General features: G+C 40.6%; 3 protein-coding genes across 4 annotated transcripts in view; 2 read left to right on the top strand and 1 right to left on the bottom strand.

Annotated features, from left to right (window-relative positions):
* The first annotated feature begins 2,834 nt into the window (after window positions 1-2,834).
* On the top strand, window positions 2,835-5,107 carry LOC134672640 (uncharacterized). The gene is made up of 3 exons (XM_063530597.1): window positions 2,835-2,867; window positions 2,983-4,383; window positions 4,674-5,107. The coding sequence occupies exons 2-3, from the start codon at window positions 3,008-3,010 to the stop codon at window positions 5,044-5,046; spliced, it is 1,749 nt and encodes a 582-aa protein (XP_063386667.1). The 5' UTR covers window positions 2,835-2,867; window positions 2,983-3,007; the 3' UTR covers window positions 5,047-5,107.
* Window positions 5,108-6,707: 1,600 nt separating this feature from the next.
* Window positions 6,708-11,391, bottom strand: LOC134672639 (SET and MYND domain-containing protein 4-like). Its single transcript, XM_063530596.1, has 4 exons — window positions 11,120-11,391; window positions 9,253-10,635; window positions 8,209-8,356; window positions 6,708-6,934 (listed from the first exon to the last, which is right to left on the bottom strand). The coding sequence occupies exons 2-4, from the start codon at window positions 10,626-10,628 to the stop codon at window positions 6,731-6,733; spliced, it is 1,728 nt and encodes a 575-aa protein (XP_063386666.1). The 5' UTR covers window positions 10,629-10,635; window positions 11,120-11,391; the 3' UTR covers window positions 6,708-6,730.
* A 321-nt stretch (window positions 11,392-11,712) lies between these two features.
* Window positions 11,713-19,573, top strand: part of LOC134672657 (mitochondrial 2-oxoglutarate/malate carrier protein) — a 45,508-nt gene continuing 37,647 nt past the window's right edge. For both annotated transcript variants that reach the window (XR_010099362.1, XM_063530615.1), the window contains exon 1: window positions 11,713-11,943. Coding sequence is in view for 1 of the 2 variants with exons in the window: in XM_063530615.1 (XP_063386685.1) it covers window positions 11,864-11,943 (80 nt within the window). In the remaining variant the exon portion in view is untranslated. The remainder of the gene's footprint in view (window positions 11,944-19,573) is intronic.

Raw genomic sequence — 19,573 nt, 5'->3', positions numbered from 1 at the left:
TTGTAATATATATAAATATGTTTTTGTCGTGGAACAAGTACACCCAAACAAATGCAGTCATTTATTATAATATGTTGGCAAAACTCTGCAAAAGAGTTATATAGTCTGTCTGTACAGTGTAACTTGAAGGCATCAATGCACATGAATCTCTTGAAACATGGTGGATCATTAATTTACACCCCGTCTGTGTCTTGCTCCTATTACCAAATCCACAAGTTAAGGACCTCAACCTATATATAGGTACCCTTCTTGCTCGAGACCTGTAAAAAATGTGCACAATAATTTCATGCAGTCAAGTGTCGGAAAACTAGGTCCACACACTTAGCGATATCGTGAATATATCCAAGAACTCTGTATATTGCCTCTCAGGAGGCGGGATGTTATTAGACTAACCTATAGTAGGTAGTAGGCCAGAGATATAGTATACAAAAGTACACTGGCCCAAATTAAGTAATATTATATTTCAGAATATAAAATAATTTACAATCTTGCTATTATTGGAATATAAACAAGTAACAATTATCCTTAGTTCATAAGGAGGATAAGTATACCTAAATATATAATAGATTCGACAAAGTGTTGATTCTAGCATTGGATAAAATAGCTCCCTCTTAAAGGGCCTCTGCGCTGTTGGCTTTGGGGCCACAGGCGCCCGGCAAATGGTAATAGGGAACCCCCTGGTTTCCCACAGCAAATAATGTAAAATCACGAAATAAGCACATAAATTTGTATTTCGGTTAAAAGCACCTATGCGATGAGCTAGGGTTTCGAATTAAGTATCTGATTCCTTATAATTTACACACTGAATAGAGAAAACTGAATATTCAGAATTAAGCAATGTCTATGAATAGTTTACAGAAAATTAGCCACTTTAGCGGTCAGAACCAATAAAGGCTTATGTCTACCAGTAGGCACCAGATAAAGTAAACCACTAAGAAACTACTCTTACTACATATATACAAATTTTTGAGTAAAATTAAGGTTATGATAGCTAAACATGAATTTAATTAGAATGACTCTGCAAATATTATTGATAAAGTTCTGTAGCAATTCTACACAAAAACACCACAAAGCGTCATAACTAGTGCCACAGCGCAGTGAACACATGAGTGTTGTGGCTTAAGCTCTCATAGTAACCTTCACACTTTTAAGCAAGGTTTATTTATGTACACTGACTTGCGTTCTCGTTAGTAAAGCGTTTAAAAGGGTTAAATGCATTTTATAGCTATAACTATAACCTATAACCAAGTATATGGCTTACAGTCTTTAAATAAATTTAGTGATTCCCTATGACATTTCAATAAGTACCTAATTTTATTAACTCTGTTTGTGGTGATAGTGATATATAACGAATAATTAAAATATTCGTCTACTTAATCCCGAGGGATTCTGGAAATAAGAAATGTCCTGTCCTTGTTATATTCCTGCAACTGCTTACTTTAATATTATAGATAATTATTATCAAATTTGATAATAATTGCGACTTATAAATAAAAACTACTCTAGTACTTTATTATTTTTATCTTTTCATACTTGAATTACATTACTCCTTATAACAGATGTGTATGCTCCTTGAAGAGTAGACTGACTTATCACATCTTCTTTTACCTAGTTTTCACATACATTTAAGTAATTAAGTATAGCACCCTTGTGGTGACTCACTTATTCTTTTTGAACATTTATAAGTACATTAAGTACGTATATAAAATGTTAAGTTAGTATCATAATATAATGGAATATCAAATTGTATGCTTTACTAAATACCTCTCTCCTCACAGGTGTTAAAATAAAGGGTGTACTGCATAATTAATTAAACACTCATAATATAATAATATTACATATACGAGTACATAGTTAATAAGTACATGTATAATCACATTGGCTTGGCGTCTTCCCACCACCAGGCGATAACAAACACGTCTCAATATTATTATTAGGTTCCGAATAGCGGTACAGTTGTTTAATGACAGCGTTTTACACAAAAATAAAACGCTAATTAAATAACTTACCCTATTCGGAACCTAAAGTTTTAATCCTGCCTGGTGTAAATATGTATAATTTTGAGACAATGAGTTGGAAATTTGTTTTTGCGACAACCGCCAAAAAGCAAACTGCTGTGGTGGGAGTGTGGGAGAGAGAGGGACGTATATGCTAGAAAAGGACAATACGACCGACAACAGTGTTGCCACTCTCAATATTATTATTAGGTTCCGAATAGGGTAAGTTATTTAATTAGCGTTTTATTTTTGTGTAAAACGCTGTCAATAGTGAAATATCTAGCAAATAACTAAATTGTTCACTTTTCATACAAATATTTCAAAAATCTTACAAACTATAAACTTTGTATTCGTAATACGTTTCGGAACGTCCTCTTATTGTTTTCACTTCGGCTGTCAGTGTTGCCAACTTGGCATAAATGATGCCAGATCTGGCATATTTTCGCTCGCTTTAGCACCAAATTTTCCATTTAGCATCTGGCATATTTTTAGCATAATTTAGTCTAAGCCAAATTTGCACCAACTTGGCAGCAACAATATGCGCCATCCTGGCGCCATCGCCTTATGTGGTTCATATTTTCATATGAATTTTGACTTTTGTGGACGGATGGACGTCAACAGACTATATAAAGTTGGTCAAGCAGATCTTGTCAGTAGAGAAAGGCGGTAATTTTGGAAAATGTATGTGTTTTAAGTGTCTAATTTCAAGTGATATTTTAGCATTTTTTTAGCATAGGTGTTTCAAAAATCTTTGGCATAATCTAGACATTAGTCTAGCATTTTTTCAAAATCCGAGTTGGCAACACTGTCGGCTGTCACTACAACGCTGTTCTGTTCGATTCGATTTAGGTTCGCGGGTATAATTAACAGGTAAGCGTTAATATCAATGGTATAATCGATTCTTTCACTATAGATTGTGACCCTGTTTGAATTCCATTGTATTTTACTCATATGTGTAACATTATTTCGTTAAATTCACTTCCAGCCCGAGCATTGCGTTACAAAACGCAATGTGGCGAAGTCCCGGTTTTAACGAAGAATTGCTAAAAAGATATGGGTGCCTCGAAGATATATACAATGCTATGCGAAGCAATGACTTAGCAGATGTTGTTTATACAGCCTTAGACATAATAAAGAAAACAGGCAGCGTGCCACTATTGTTAACAGAAAAGAAATCTGATTCCAAGTCAACAGAGTTTCGACAGCTAGGTAACCAAGCTTACAAGAAAAAGAAATACCATGAGGCGCTCGTACTGTATAACAAGGCTCTAAAATATGCCCCAAACAAGTCTAATGCAATGAAATTAGCTTTTAGTAATAGATCTGCTCTTTTTAAAACAGTGAAGGCTTATTCGGCGTGTATAGACGATCTTGACACTTGTTTCGAGATGGGCTATCCCCCGGAGATCAAGACTAAGCTGAACAATAGATATAGGGAAGCTTTAGAAAGCTTGGGCACGGATGAGTGGCTGCCGGTGCAAAAATTTGCTAATGGTTATTTTAAAATGTTGCATGAGCCACATAATCCACAGATATCCAGTGCTACAATGGATGTTGGGGTCATAATGGAGGACAACTGCCCCAAGATAGTTGCCGCAAGAGATGTGAAAGTTGGGACTGTACTGGCAGTTGAACCAGCCTTTGTTATTGATATGAACTCAGAAAATTTAAACATAGCTTGTTACAATTGCCAAAAACTTGAATATAACTTGATTCCATGCGAAGGATGCTGCCATGTCATGTTTTGTGACACAGTCTGTATGAAAGAATGTATGGACCAGTATCATTCAGTAGAATGTAAGATTATAGACCTTTTTGAGACTACAGGATGTACTGTGGAATGTACAGAGAAAATGAGACTGGCTATTAAAGCTGCAATCAAAATGAAATTTCATAGCACATGGAAGAAGTTAATTGACGATTCAAAAGTCTATGGCATGGAGCGAATAAAGAATAGTTCTATAAATGAGATTTATGACTTCCGGGAGAACTTATCACTGCTATGTTTTAAAGAGAACAGGAACTTTATTTATGGTACTATGTATAATGCTAGTTTCATTCTAGCAGCAGTACTGTACTACATGGCTAAGACGAATTTCTTGCCATACGATTACAATGAAAGACAGGAAGCTATCAAATGTCTTGGCAGGGTTATGATGTATCTAACATTATTTGGGACTCCTACAATAATACGTGATGCCGCTTCAATCAACAACTCTTCAGAGATTGAGTTTCATGATTGGGAGAACTTTGGGCTGTTCCCGCTGGTGGGCAAGCTAAGGAACTCCTGCAGGGCTAACACGCTGACAGTGGGCTTGAATAACGAGGTGGCGCTTGTTGCCCTGGAGCCCATTTCTCGAGGAACCGAGATTACCGTTACTTACCTGTAAGTCTGTAATTTTTATCTTTACAGTTTTATAGTTATTCCTAATAATTCCTTTACTATTTTTCTTTTCGTTCATATTACCCACACTGTCAGGTTTATAATGTTTCACAGGCTTCTGTTCTGGCTTTGGTCACCTTAAGGTAAAATCTTCACCCTACATGTGTTCATCACATCACATAAATAAATGCTCTTATGGGGTTTCAAACCCAAGACCATCGGTTCTACAGGCAGGGTCACTACTCACTAGGCCAGACTGGTAGTCAATAATATGTTTAATTTTCTATTTGCAGAGGTCACTGGCTAGACAAGGGAGCAGACTGCAACTCGGTAAGAAACAGAAACATGTACGTCCTCTACACCTCCGTATGCAACTGCATCATCTGCTCCGGCGACTGGCAACACCGACGTGACACCCTCACGCCCACACAGCTAGCCTGCTACAAAAAACTCAAACTCCAAGAGATCGACTTCAATAAGATATCAACACCTTATAAGAATATATGTAAGACTTTATCTGAGTTACATAATGTGCCTTTTTCTGAAGAGTATACTAAAGTATATAAGTCGTTGCGTGCGTGTATTTTACATTTGCAGCATGTGAACACAGAGAATGTGGTTTTAGAGAAAGCGCGGGCGAAAGACACATGTGCCCATGTCCTTTGATGGCATGAAAATGTAATGCCAAAACTAAATGTTGATTATTACATAATAATTGAATTATTAAGTAGTTTTTTTATTTCTTAGTTTCGTTTGTAACCACGTACCTTTCTTTATAACTGAAACCAAATGAATTAGGTAACCAATAAAAAATTAAAGAATGTGTCGAGTGTCGACCAGTGATAATTATTATTGGGAGAATTGCACTGTACTTACATATTAAATGTAAGAACTGTAAATACTTAGTTCATTGTTCTGTATGTAATGTACATTTAACCTTCGATACTTTTTGTACCCTTTTTCTGCAAATAAATTATTTCTATTCTATTCTATGAATTAGACAATACAATCTTTAAAGTTATATTTTTTAACACAATGCAGTCAATAAAATGTGGTCGGATTACGACTCCAAAAGGCCTTAAAATTAGGTACTTATTTGTAAATAATCGAAATAGGGCTTTGAATAGTTGTTTATAAAGGAACTGCATTTAAGTGGTGCCATCTATGACAATAATAATGCAGATTTGTATCAAAATCAACAATCTTTATTTCTTGCTTATGACGAAAAATTCCAAAAGATTAACAATCTATTTATGACAGCCTACTTTACTAGATAACTATTGATAATCATAAACAGTCTTAGTTTTTCATTGACTATAAAAAAGCAGGAGGTAGATTCAAAATAAACAATGTGTTATGGTTTTAATATGACCTTGACGATTGTATTGCTCGCGCATCTCAGCCATGACTTTTTTTCACGAATCAGCATGAGTGAATATTTTAGGTCGTAACAAAATATAAGATCATTGACGTATATCTCAGGACGGGATTTACGGGCAATAAGAATAGTGCTAGTTCGCGGTGTCACTCACGAATTCGAGCCAATCGTGCAGCCTAACGCAACTAGTTGCGACCAATCGCGCGCGTGATGCGAGCTCATCAACCAATCGCGAAGTAGCGATGTGTCACACCGCTGTACTGTACTAGCCCCATTCATGCACCATTCTTATTGCCCGTAATAGCTCCTCTACACGATGGGCCAGCGCCGGCCACTCCAAAGGACGCAGCCATGCGGTAGAATGAAATAGCAATATCACTTGCTCCCTCTAACCGTTTCTAACGCATAAATGCGTCTCTTAGAGTGGCCGGCGTTGGCCCATAGTGTAGAGGAGCCATAAGGCCAGTCCTGGGGGCCTACAACACGTTCGACTTGTTGCCTCCCTGTCACTTACGTACGAATTTACAAGTGCGACAGAGACATCACGTCCGACGTGGTTAGCGGTAGGTTGAGATATACGTCAATAAAGATCATTTATAAGGTTAAAGGCCTGTGCATACCGGCAGCGTATGCGTGACGTGTGCGTGCAGCGTTGTAGTACACAGATCTTTATTAGAGACGGCACACCGCTTGCGTGACGTGTGCGGCTCCAACATTTTAGCGCACGTGCACGTCACGCACACGCAAGCCGTGCAAGGCCTTTAAGGCCGAGCCACACCGGCTTGCGTGTGCGTGACGTGCGCGTGTGCGTGCGCTGAACTGTTGGAGCCGCACACGCACACATCACGCAAGCGGTGTGCCATCTCTCATAGAGATCTGTATACTACAACGCCGCACGCGCACGTGCACGTCAGTCACGCACACGCACCCGGTGTGTACAGGACTTTAATCTTATTCGGGCTCCAATTTTCTTTAGCGATTAATCATAATATTATTAGTGGCAGCGAACTGCGCCAGGCTGAGCTGCGTGCGGAGCTCCCTGAACACCGCGTAGTGCTCCTTGGTGTTGGGTAGGTCGTCGAACAACGACAGCGTCCTGCAAGTCTCGCGGAAGTAGGAGGGGTCCCGCTGGGGCATTACGTGGTTCTTGCGCATGTTGTCCCAGGAGGAGTACGCCTGGAAACGGGGAATAAAAACGGGTTATGAGCCGTAAAGAAATGTGCCATTCTCAACCAAGCCTTATTTAAGGAAATGTCCCAGCGTCTCATCGACACCACAAGTGACCAGAGGGCTGGCAGCTACCTCGGCCCGAGAATAAGCCTGGCCATCTAAAAAGGAAACGCTGCCAGCCTCCTGGGCACCATAATAAACCCCACGGACCCAGGGTCTCGACGCCGAAAGGAACGAAAATGTATTCGGCGCCGAGACCGCGATACTTCCCAACCTTTGCGTTTTCGGCCGCCTCCGCAGCAGCTGCCGCCCTCGCAGAGGTTCCGTGGAGATGTGACGGGGCCAGCGTGTCTACGCAGGTTGCGTCCCACACTAGCACCCGCCCCATACTCCACGGAATCAAGGACATCCCGTCAGGTCTCTTGCCGTCACTTCTCAATATGCCGGTCGGCTCCAATAGAGCAGGCACATTGACCGACGCAAGAGACCGACGGATGATGTCGTTAAGGGCGGCATGCCTGGAGAAGCGGCCCGCGCTCCGCTGGCAGGAAAGACCGTGGTGGCCTAACTGGTCTACGTCCGCACCGCAGGGGCAACGATGAGGGCCACGCACCGGGATACCCAAACGGAGGCAAATCGAGAGCCGGAGTGTGTTGGGCTCTAAAAAAGTTCCAATTTTGTGTTCATCACATAAATAAATGCCCTTACCGGGATTCGAACCCTGGACCATCGGCTTCGCAGGGTCAGACCGGTCGTCTCATTGTCGTTTGTCGATATGGCGCTACTTTCATATTAAGTAGCATCTATTTGAGATCAACCTTACGGACAACCTTTTGATTGAAAACGTCACAAATAATTATTTGTGTCATAAGGGGAAAAAGTCGTGTTTAATCTCTTGTGCTAATATTTCAAAATTGAACCACAAGCATAGCGAGTGCTTCGAAAAGTGGAATCCTGAGCGTTGCCAGTGTTTTACAGCACTACCAGAAGGGAGACTTCGGACGGACAAACTCCTGACTTCGGGAAAACTCAGCTCCGTTCGGCTCAGCATGGCTCCAAGCAATTATTAGGGTTGGCACCACTTTCGTCTTTTTGCATGCACGACCACAGATAAGATAATCACTTGAATTTTGACAACCCTAAATACCCGAAAGGGATGGTGCCATACATTAGATTAGAAGATAGCATGATTCGACCCTCAATCGCTGTCAAACTTCGGTTTTGTAGGAAGTGTCCTTTCTGTACGGTAGTACTATTATTTATTCTATGACACTACTGACCTTTTTCAGCTTGGCGTCTAGATCGCGCCGCCGGAAGCTGTGTATGTCCCAGCCCTGGGCACACACGCGGCAGGTGCACACGTTCAGTATGTTCTGGTACAGTTTCAGTCGGCGCTGGTCTTCGTATAGGTTCTCGTACCAGTGCCCACTGAAACATAAATTTTGGTTTAAGGCCTGTGCACACCGGCTGCGTGTGCGTGACGTGCACGTGCGCGTGCGGCGTTGTAGTACACAGATCCTTATGAGAGACGGCACACCGCTTGCGTGACGTGTGCGTGTGCGGCTCCAACATTTTAGCGCACGCACACGCGCCCGTCACGCACACGCAAGCCGGTGTGCACAGGCCTTTAATAATCAACTGTAAGTAGGGTAATTCGTCAGTAACTGGCCACCCCAAACCAAAGATGAATTCTATATGATTCTATTCACCTATAAATAGAATTCATTTTAGTATAAGCTGGACAGTTATTGAAACCTTGAGGCCCCTGTACACAATGGGCCAGCGCCGGCCATTCCAAGGGACGCAGCCATGCGGTAGAATGAGATACCAATATTACTTGCTCCCTCTAACGCATAAATGCGTCCCCCAGACTGGCTCACGCTGGCCCATAGTGTACAGGGGCCTTTATACTAAAATGAATTGTTCATAGGTGAATAGAATTCATTTTTAGTTTAGGGCGGCCAGTTACTGGCGATTTACCCTATAAATACGTGTAATATACTTTTACTTAGCGTAACTATTCAATTACCACAAAACAAGGCTCTATACAACGCCATCTTCTTCAGCTGACAAACTAATTTAAAATACATTATCTATAAAAGGTGGACTAAATGCCAAATAAATAGCATTCTTTAACACAGGGCCAAATTTATACAAATAATTGATGCAGATTATTATGCTAAAACAGCTAAGTATATCTTGACAAACCTGGGATTTACTATATCTTACTTTTCATTGTAAGTGAAAAAAAAAATTGTAAGTTAAATTTTCCTAGGCATAAAGATCATGTTATTTAAATTTAAACACATAACTTAGGTACTTACACATAAGAAACTGTTAACTCGGATGCCTTCTTTATAGGTCTAACAGCTATCAGTGCGAGGCGGTCATCAAGCCCCAGCGCCAGCAGGTTCGCTTCGCAGCAGTGCTTCAGTTTCCCGGCAAACGGGAACCAGCCGAAGTGAGCCGGCATGTCCGTCACTATCTGACCAACAGTCAGCTCCTCGGCAGATGTCACAAGTTCTGTAGCCGGGCAATTTAACTGCAGAGTGAGGCAGAGCTTTCCGAAGCATTTCTTTGCTTCGAGACCTTCAGATTTTGATTGAGGAAAGAAACCGAGGACTTTTTCCAATCTATGCAACACTGAGGCATAAATGAAGGCACTATTATACAGTGTACCAAAGACAAAACGCCTATCTTCCTTGAAGCATAATATTGAAGAATAGTTTTCAATATTGTATATTTCACTCAATGAACTCTCATTTAATCTGCTGGTCCCAATGTTATTTGCTTCCTTAATCAGTGTAGTCCAGTCCTTGCAGAGTGACTTTAGCTTCAGGAAAGTCTTGATTGCCAAACGGAATTTGTGGCCAGCGTCAATTGTGAGTAGAATGTCCATGATCTGACATTCTATGTTGTGGTACTCATTCAGACAGCGCTCCTTGCATTGCAAGCTGCAGAAGAGTGCGACACAGCAGTTGTCACAAGGCATCAAATTGAAAGTCGTCTTTTGGCAATAATGGCAAGAGACGAGACATTTATCCGGGAGAGAATGAGTTACAAATGCAGTATCTATAGCTACCACTGTACCAATCTTTAAATCCTTAGTAGCAACTATCTTTTGTTCTCCGTCTTCAGAAACTATATCCACATCGGCACATAGGCAAGATATATCAGGATGTTTCTTAACATCAAACTTGAAATACTCTTGAGCCCAACTGCACAGCAATATATTGTCCTTAAGATTTTCTTTCCACATTGATTCCATGCATTGTTCATATCTCTTATTTAGTTTCTTTGCTAGGTCCCCAGTGCACCCAAGTTTGCGACAAGTCTCAATGTCTTTGAGGCAAGCAGAATATGCATTTAAATGGAAAAGTAGTGCTGATCTATTACCATAAGCATGCAGCATTTCTATGGAACCTTTTGGAGCAAAGAGTAGAGCCTTATTATACATTTCCAATGCCATCTGGTAGTTTTCCTCCTGGTAATAATCATTCCCATGACTTCGAAATACGCAGGATTTGTCGTTACTTTTAATATGGGAGTGCATGCGAGGAAATCCCTTAGTTATACTCAGTACTTTATAAGCTTCTAATACAGCTGATCCGTCTAAATTGTTCACTGCTTTGTAAATATCACCCAAAAGACCTTTTCTCAGCAGTATCTCGTTATAAAGCATAGGGTTTCCGAAGCTCATTTTGGCCCTAAAACAGCAGGAAAATGACGGTTGATAATGATAAACTAAATCATAGCTGGAGTTTGTGTTAAATTAAAAGTACTTAAATGATGTAAATAATAAAAAAAAAAACCGGGCAAGTGCGAGTCGGACTCGCGCACGAAGGGTTCCGTACCATAATGCAAAAAAAAAACAAAAAAAAGCAAAGAAAATCAAAACCCATCCAAGTACTGACCACTCCCGACGTTGCTTAACTTTGGTCAAAAATCACGTTTGTTGTATGGGAGCCCCATTTAAATCTTTATTTTATTCTGTTTTTAGTATTTGTTGTTATAGCGGCAACAGAAATACATCATCTGTGAAAATTTCAACTGTCTAGCTATCACGGTTCGTGTGATACAGCCTGGTGACAGACAGACGGACGGACGGACGGACGGACGGACGGACAGCGAAGTCTTAGTAATAGGGTCCCGTTTTACCCTTTGGGTACGGAACCCTAAAAAGGTACTTACTGAATCACTGACTTGGTGGGTAGAACAAGAACAATAGAACATATGGTGGAAGTAAAGTTTTTTGTTAAGTTCGTTACTTCAGCAGGAAACAAACAAATTATTGTTGCCGCTTATTTAATATTTTGGTCAATTTGCAGCGTTATCAAATATTTTTGTCACTGATAAACATTAAACTTCCGAAAGGATTTGCTGACCACGCAAAGAATTATAAAAACGCGCGAGACCGGGGCATGGGGGACGAAGAGCTAGGGGGGTCGGGGGATGTTCCGAAATTCAAACAGGTCGCAGTTGAATGGGATAAACCATAGACTCGTCTGTAAATAAAAATTTGGTTGGCCGCCTTGGTTTTTATTTTATTTTAAGTAATAAATTCAGAATTTAATAGCTCAATAAAATTACAATTACCAATCCTACGTAAAAACCAATGATATTGTAAATTTTATAAATTCGGTATTTACTCCTTTTGTGATTATTTATGAGAGATTTTTGTTTCATTCTGGTGGATTCCGTTCCTTGTAGGTTTCACAGCATGTGTTCACATGTTTCACGTTCCACTCTAGCAAGCTTTATCTGTAATGTAACCCTCCCGTCAAATTGAAACGTCAAAGTCAAAACCAGCTGCAAAATCCGACAGCGCGGCGACGGAGGCAGTCTGTCATTTTCAAGTTTTGGTGCAGTGTTTTAGATCGAATTTATTCTTAAAACTTGTAACAATTGTTGTGATTTAAGTGATAAATATACACCATGAGCCAGGCCGCAACCGAACCGCCCAAGGAGCGGTACATCCCCAATGGACTCAAGTTCGCCTTCGGTGGCCTTGCAGGGTACTGTGCATATTATTAGAAACCTAAATTTGTCCTTTATTTCAAAATCAATGTCATTAACGCGTCTAGGTTCAAAACAAAGAGTCCGGTTAATACACGACCAAATAATGTACAGCCCAATAATAGGCGTCCACTTTTTTGGATGCGTATTATTGGGTTGTACACTACTGCCCTGTTCAAAGAGTGGCTTCGTATTATTGGCACGGACCGAGCTTGTACACCCTGATAACGCTCAACCCAATAATACACGACCCAATAATACGAATCCATTTAGTGGACGCCGAATATTGGTCGCATATTATTGGCCCGTACCGATAATGTTCGACCCGGGATTGCTCAACCCAAGAATGTACAGCCCAATAATTGGCGTCCACTTTTCGCTCCACACCACAGACTATAAATATTTGACACATAGAGTGATATTCTAGGGATGGGGCGACGATTTTTAAGGTTACGATTCAGTAATGTTGCCATGCGCAAAAAATAAGCAGATAATGGTAAGGTTAAGTTGCTAACACACTATCGCACCGCACCAAGGTCATTGTGGGACGCACCCATAAGTAAGAGGGAGAAAGAGATATCGCTTTCTCCCTTTTACTTATGGGTGCGTCCCACAATGACCTTGGTGCGGTGCGATAGTGTGTTAGCAACTTTAAGTAGCTAACATATTATCGCACCGCACCGCGATCTTGGTGCGTCGCGCCCATAAGTAAGAGCGAGAAAGAGATATATTTTTCTTCAGCCCGCTCCAGACTATGCGCGTGAATCGCGGGCGAAGCCGCGAACGCGAGTGTGGAGTCGATTTCGCTGTCTGCGAACATCGACGCCACACTTGCGTTCGCGGCTTCGCGCCGCAATTCGCGCAAGAGTGTGTAGGGGGCTTTCCAGACGGAAACAATTGTTCGATCCATGAAATGTATACTTGGTCAAGCAGATCTGGTCAGTAGAAAAAGGCGGCAAATTTGAAAAATTTAGGCGCGTAGGGATCTCTTCCCATAGAAAATTTGAATTTCGCGCCTTTTTTTATTGATAAGATTTGCAAAACCAGCTATAATTAGAATAGAATGACAGAGAAAGGTGCCTGCAATTTGCACGCACCGCGACCCTTCGCACCGGTAAGTGAGGGCGAGAAAAAGATATCTGTTTCTCGCTCTCATTCATGAGTGCGACGCACCAGGGTCGCGGTGCGGTGCGATAGTGTGTTAGCTACTTTAAATGAGTATAGTTTTCCTGGTTCTTAGGCCCCGTTCGCACGACAGCTTTTTCAACGCGCGTTAAAAAAAGCGTTTGAATGACACAAATGGATAACCATTTATGTATTCACACGACAACGGTGACGCTTTTATTCAGTGTTGTTGGATTTTAGACTTTAAGCTTTGGTCGTTAAGTCGAATTTAGAGTGCGACCAGATTCAAGCGCTTTTTTAACGCGCGTTGAAAAAGCTGTCGTGCGAATGGGGGCTTACTGACTGTCAAATTGGTTTGACCAGAGATACATATGTTTGACGAACTATAATTAAGTCTTCGTCACACAGGCGCGTTTTACGGGTGGCGCGCGAGCGGGGCGTGAGCGTTTTATATGTAAAGTAGCCATAGGTGGTCAAGCAAATCTTGTCAGTAAAAAAAGGCGTGAAATTAAAATTTTCTATGGGACGATATCCCTTCGCGCCTACATTTTTCCAATTTGCCGCCTTTTTCTACTAACAAAGAAAAGAGATATACGTTTCTCGCTCTCACTTATGGGTGCGACACTCCAAGGTCACGGTGCGGTGCGATAGTCTGTTAAGCCCCCCATTCACACTCTACCTTGTAGTTCGCCTCGTAATCCGCCTCGTTGGGTAGGATCGTGTATGGGGGTTGCGGACTACGAGCCGTCCTACAAACTCAAGTAGGATGCCATAGTACTGGTGATGGACGGCAAAACAGAGGGCCTACCGCGAACCACGTTCGACGTGTTGCCCCTCCGTCGCGCGTGTAAATTCGTACGTAAGTGTGACAGGGCAGGGGTGCTGCCTAGCACGTCCAACGTGGTTCGCGGTAGGCCCTTAGTACCGTGTGTAAGCTATTTCTTGCTCCGTAGTCCTGTGAGGCGGACTACAAAGTAGGATGGTGTGTGAGCTATATCTTACACCGTAGTCCTGCGAGGCGGACGACAAGGTAGGAGTGTGAATGAGGGGCTTTAGTTACGCGGCGCGCCCCGCTCACGCGCCGCCCGGAAAACGCGCCTGTGTGACGAAGCCTTTACAGAGAATTCTTATTAATAGTTTTTAACAGAAGTAGACCGTTGGATCTGACCTAAGTTTCTGAGTTACACACTCTCTTTTTGTATTATTTAACGAAGACTTCCTTATTCCTTCGGGACTGATCGAATCGGTCGATTTGATCAGTAATGAAATTGGCGTCAATCTCCAATTTTAGATTTATGGTGATATTAGAGCCCTCTTAATTGAATAAACGGGTATGTCCTTAAACCACGTCCAAGACTACCGGTGGACAGGCAGCAGCGTCCCTCAAATTCGGTGTACTCGACTGCGATCGCCAACCCGCCTGCCAAGCGTGGCGATTATGGCATTCACCCCCCAAAAAAGGGGGAGGCCTATGTTCAGCAGTGGACGTCTTATGGCTGAGATGACGATGATGATGATGAAATTGAATAAATGCCCCAGAACGAAAATACTAACCTCACAAATTGGTATTCTTGCGTCCGCACCTCATTTTATCGGTAATATCGGTCATTATCGGTCATTATCGGTGGTTGAATTCGGTGAGCCAAATTGGTATTTGCGTCCGCACCTCCTGATTCGATCGGGCAATTGAATCAGATTGGCGAAAAATTGACTAATCTGGATATGCCTTTAATTGACAAGAGTTTAAAGGATATCATACAAATACGACGGAATTAAAATAAAAGGTAACTTGCTTATACTGTTGTGTATTGCTATTGAATATAGTTCGTTTTTTTTAGCATTAGAAAGAACTCCACAGAAGCAAGCGTGCAGTCTTTATCGGGCTCTTTAATTGTTAATAATTATTGAATTATCTAATGTAGCATGGTCAATACATATAATTTACTTCAAATTATTACCGCTGAAAGTGCCGGATTTGGAACCAGAAGCTTACTTCTGCGAAGTTCTTTCTAATGCTAAAAAAAACGGACTATAGCTTGGATTGCTCATGATAAAATTAATCTTGATTGAATTTCTTTCAGATCAAAAATCAAGCCTCAACATCGCAATCCCTCAACTCAAAAAAAAGATTCCGATTGTTGACGCCAGAGATATAATTATTTCCAAAAAGCGTGCACAAATAACAGATGCACGTGAAATATTAGCTGAACTAGCTCACAGATTAATAATATGTGTCTACAGATTAGTATAGCCGCCCGTCATACTTTTTTTTTCTATTTATTTTTAGAGCTTGTCACTGAGGTGAACATGTCGCTCCATAAAAAACTACAAATTTATACATTCTTACAACTAACTTATTCTATATACTAAAGCCTTTCGTACAAGCTGCAATAGCATCCGACGAAGGAGCAGCCAGGACACTATTGCAGCCCCCAACATAGCATTATGGCTTACGCCCGTCATACTGGGTCATACTGAACAACTTTTTCTATCGGACCAACCCCGAAATCCCAAAAAAAATATTGGCCTTCCCATAGAAAACGTCGACATCCACTCGATCAAAATGTATGAAACGGCCAAAAAAGCTTAAGAGCCGTAACACACTACCGCACCGCACCAAGGTCATTGTGGGATGCACCCATAAGTAAGAGGGAGAAAGAGATATCGCTTTCTCCCTTTTACTTATGGGTGCGTCCCACAATGACCTTGGTGCGGTGCGATAGTGTGTTAGCTACTTAAGTGATTACGAAGTTGGTCCCATTATAAATGTCATAACTGAAAAATTTGAATTTGATTAGCCTAGTAGCCAATCAGGTAGCGGTGATTGCTAAAGGGGCTTATACATAGAACACGGACCTAATGTAAAGCGCCCTCCAGACTATGCGCGTGAATCGCGGGCGAAGCCGCGAACGCGAGTGTGGAGTCTAGTTCGCTGATATGCGAAATCGACTCCAGACTCGGCTTCGCGCCGCGATTCGCGCACGAGTGTGGAGCGGGCTTAACGATGCATTTTTACAAATCGGTCGTTACAGCCGGTCGCAACGACGGACTCTAAGCCCCCATTCGCACGAGAGCTTTTTCAACGCGCGTTAAAAAGCGCTTGAATCTGTCCGCACTCTAAATTCGATTTAATGACCAAGGCTTAGGTAAGTCGAAAATCTAACAACGCGTGATAAAAGACCGTAGTTCTGTAGAAAGCGACCAACTTTTTATATTTGTCAAAGTGACTTACACCCTAACTCAGTAGCTTTGGTCTCTTTCTGCATTGATAAAAAAATTGAGTTGGTCGTTTTCTGCATAACTACGGTCAATTTATTTAGCGCCACCGCTGTCGTGTGAATAAATACACATGTATCTATTGGTGTCATTCAAACGCTTTTTTAACGCGCGTTGTAAAAGCGCCCGTGGGAATGGGGGCTAAAGGCGTATCCTGACCAGATCCTGACTAGTAAATTTTTCGCCAATCTGATTAAATTGCCCAATCGAATCAGGAGGTGCGGATGCAAACACCAACTTGGTTCGCCGAATTCAACCGCCGATATTGACCGATATTACCGATAAAATGAGGTGCGGACGGTTGAATACCAATTTGTGAGGACTGACGCCACACTGTGGGCTGAAATTAGGCTGTCATTGACATAGAAACCGAAGTTATTTTTATGTTTTCTTGATTGAAATCGGTTTTGCTAGGCATTGTTATAGTAACCTATGAATTTTAGACGATTAGGTATGAAAGTTGTGGAATGAGAGTTACGAATTAAAAAAAAAATCGGGGTGCACTCCTGGGGGCCGATTTTTTAAATTCGACTACTCGATTTCGTGTATTAAATTTCGTTCAATAATATCTCTACTACTAGGCATTTAAATTCTACTAATAGAATTGAAAACGAGTGGTCAATACCACTCGATTCCCAATTTCTATCGCTAGTATTTCAAAAATTAGCATTTCGCCGTTTTCCACCGATTTCCGAACGATCGAACGATCGAATTTCAAAAATCGGCCCCCTGGAGTGCCGACAGAAGTGAAAACTCAATGACTAGTCCAAAATGTCTGCAGCACTACCTATGTATAATTGACCCATCCTCCTTACTATTGAAAAACTTTAGTTCCGAAATTGCTGGCTAGTGAGCTTAAATTTGTAGCGTTAATTGTTTAAAATTCGAATAGAAATTGTAAAGTTACCTTGCAGACCTCGCATCTAAATATATTTGGTCATGATATTCTGAGTTTTCACTTTTATTAGCGATTTTATCAAGATGCAGCTTTATTGAATTATATTTGAATACCTAAAGTTAGAATGTAACTGAGATTCTCGTATTTCAGCCCGTACAAGATTAGAACATTGAGCTTTATTGCTTAAATAATATAAAAGTTCCAGTTTTAAATAATTCACCTGATTATGATACGTTATGACCTGGTTATGACTAAAGTTCTTTGGTGAATAACATTGTGCGTGACACATGACGTCAGCCGTCGTCGTCGTCCGTCGTTACGCGTTATGTGTTACGCTGTATCGAGTTTATCATTTTTTCCCCACCTCAAAAAGTGCTCAGCGCCGCTAAAGAAGTTTTCACTTCAAAAAAATGTATGGAGCAGGAACAAAAAATCATTATTACTTAGTCAAGAAACAAAACAAACCGTAATATCTTCGCAGGTGGTTATACTACGAATTATTTGTGATTTTTTGGCATACTACATATTATTATATCCGTCACGGGTGCGGCTTTTTTTAAAATCATTAATTGTTTCTATGGGAAAAGCACAAAAACCAAAGTCAACATAATATATATTAAGATTTTTTTTGACTGAAATGGGTCTTGCCCAGTATGTTTATGCTAAGTTGTAAGTTTCAGACGATTTGAGTCGAAAATACTAGTTATGATTTTTTTTCAAACAAAATGTATTTAGCCGGTACAAAAAATCAAAATATCTCACAACAGTTGACTTTGGTTTTCGTGCTTTTTCCATAGAAACAATTAATGTTTTTTTTTAAAAAGCTGCACCCGTGACGGATATATGTAATATGCCAAAAAATCACAAATAATTCGTAGTATAACCATCTGCGAGAATATTACGGTTTGTTTTGCGGTTCTTGAGTAGGTACTTATAGCGGAAGCAGTTATAAAGTTGACCCAAAAATTTTTTATTAAGCTATGAGCTTCATCACATATGTTCCTTGAGTAATTCTAAGCATTTCAAGCCTGGGAGCCAATAAGAAATGTGTGTCTACTCGGATTTGTAATGGATTCAAACTTTCAACCCCTTTTTAACCCTGTTAGGGGATGAATTTTACAAAACGCTGAAATTACTTTTCCTGTCTTTTAATAATATCCCCAAATACAAAGATTCAAGTCCCGCGTTCGAAAATTTTTTTGATATCCATACAAACTTTCAACTCCTTTTTCACCACCTTAGGGGATGAATTTTCAAAAACGCTGAAATTAGTTTTCTTGTATTTTAATAATATATCGTTTTACGAAGTTTCAAATTCCTAGCTTAAAATAAAACTTGAACCCCATACAAACTTTCATCCCCTTTTTAACCCCCTTAGGGGTTGAATTTCTCAAAATCGCTTCTTATCTCTTGTACACTTTATAAATGTAATCTAGTGTGCAAATTTCAACTTTCTATCTTTTGTAGTTTCGGCTCCGCGTAGCAAAAATCTCCAACCAAATTTTTCACCTTTTTACGTTTTTCTTGTAAAATTACTATGAAATTGAAAAAACAAATATCAGCAATGAATTCTACGTCTTTGGTTTATACGAAAATGATACCAAACTTGCCCTAGTACCCACCAGGATCAGAGTAGATTTTTTTTAAAGATGACGGATGGCGGCCGTCTTTGTACCCCACCCTCCCCCCCACTTCACGCTAGAAATGCTTAGAATTACTCAAATATCAGATGTGATGAAGCTCATAGCTTAATAAAAATTTTTTGGGTCATGTATGGCAGCGTTACATAACTGACTCCAGTATTAATAATGATTTCTTGTTTCTGCACCATACATTTTTTTGAAAAAAATTCGTAACTCGACAATTTTCATTCCAAAGCGTGTAAAATTCATAGAGTCGGACCAAAAAAAGTCTGCAGCGGATTTGATAGCCCACGCCATAGACTTAATAATATATAAAGACGGAGCCTCAGCGAGCTGTCACTGTTGCCACTTTTGTTTAGTGTACGATTAACAATGAGGCCCACGTTGCTGTAGCCATGTCGATAAAGTCATATCGATAAACTATCGACATTTCTTGCAATTTTAATTTTACTTCAAAGGCTTAACGATACCTAAAATGACCAAAAACGCTTTTATTCTTTATTGTGGTTATCAGATCACAATTTTATAGTCACGCCCCAGCAGGGAACCAAGGGAAAGTTCCGATATTTAATTAAAATACATAAATACCTCCTAAAATAGGTGTTCCGCAATAATTAAATTATATTATTATATTATAATATATTCACTAGAGTCTGGCTACTGCAATTTTACCTAAATTATTGGCGG

The sequence above is a fragment of the Cydia fagiglandana genome, chromosome 17 (genome assembly GCF_963556715.1).
Source record: "Cydia fagiglandana chromosome 17, ilCydFagi1.1, whole genome shotgun sequence".
NCBI lineage: Eukaryota > Metazoa > Arthropoda > Insecta > Lepidoptera > Tortricidae > Cydia > Cydia fagiglandana.
Note: the sequence above shows the minus strand (reverse complement) of the source record. Positions and strands in the feature narration are given on the sequence as shown.

Coding starts and splice junctions, on each gene's coding strand:
- LOC134672639 (XM_063530596.1), bottom strand. CDS start 10,628: ATGAGCTTCGGAAACCCTATGCTTTATAACGAGATACTGCTGAGAAAA. Junction 8,357..9,252: donor GAGTTAACAGTTTCTTATGT/GTAAGTACCTAA, acceptor TTTATGTTTCAG/TGGGCACTGGTACGAGAACC. Junction 6,935..8,208: donor TAGACGCCAAGCTGAAAAAG/GTCAGTAGTGTC, acceptor CCCCGTTTCCAG/GCGTACTCCTCCTGGGACAA.
- LOC134672640 (XM_063530597.1), top strand. CDS start 3,008: ATGTGGCGAAGTCCCGGTTTTAACGAAGAATTGCTAAAAAGATATGGG. Junction 4,384..4,673: donor GAGATTACCGTTACTTACCT/GTAAGTCTGTAA, acceptor TTCTATTTGCAG/AGGTCACTGGCTAGACAAGG.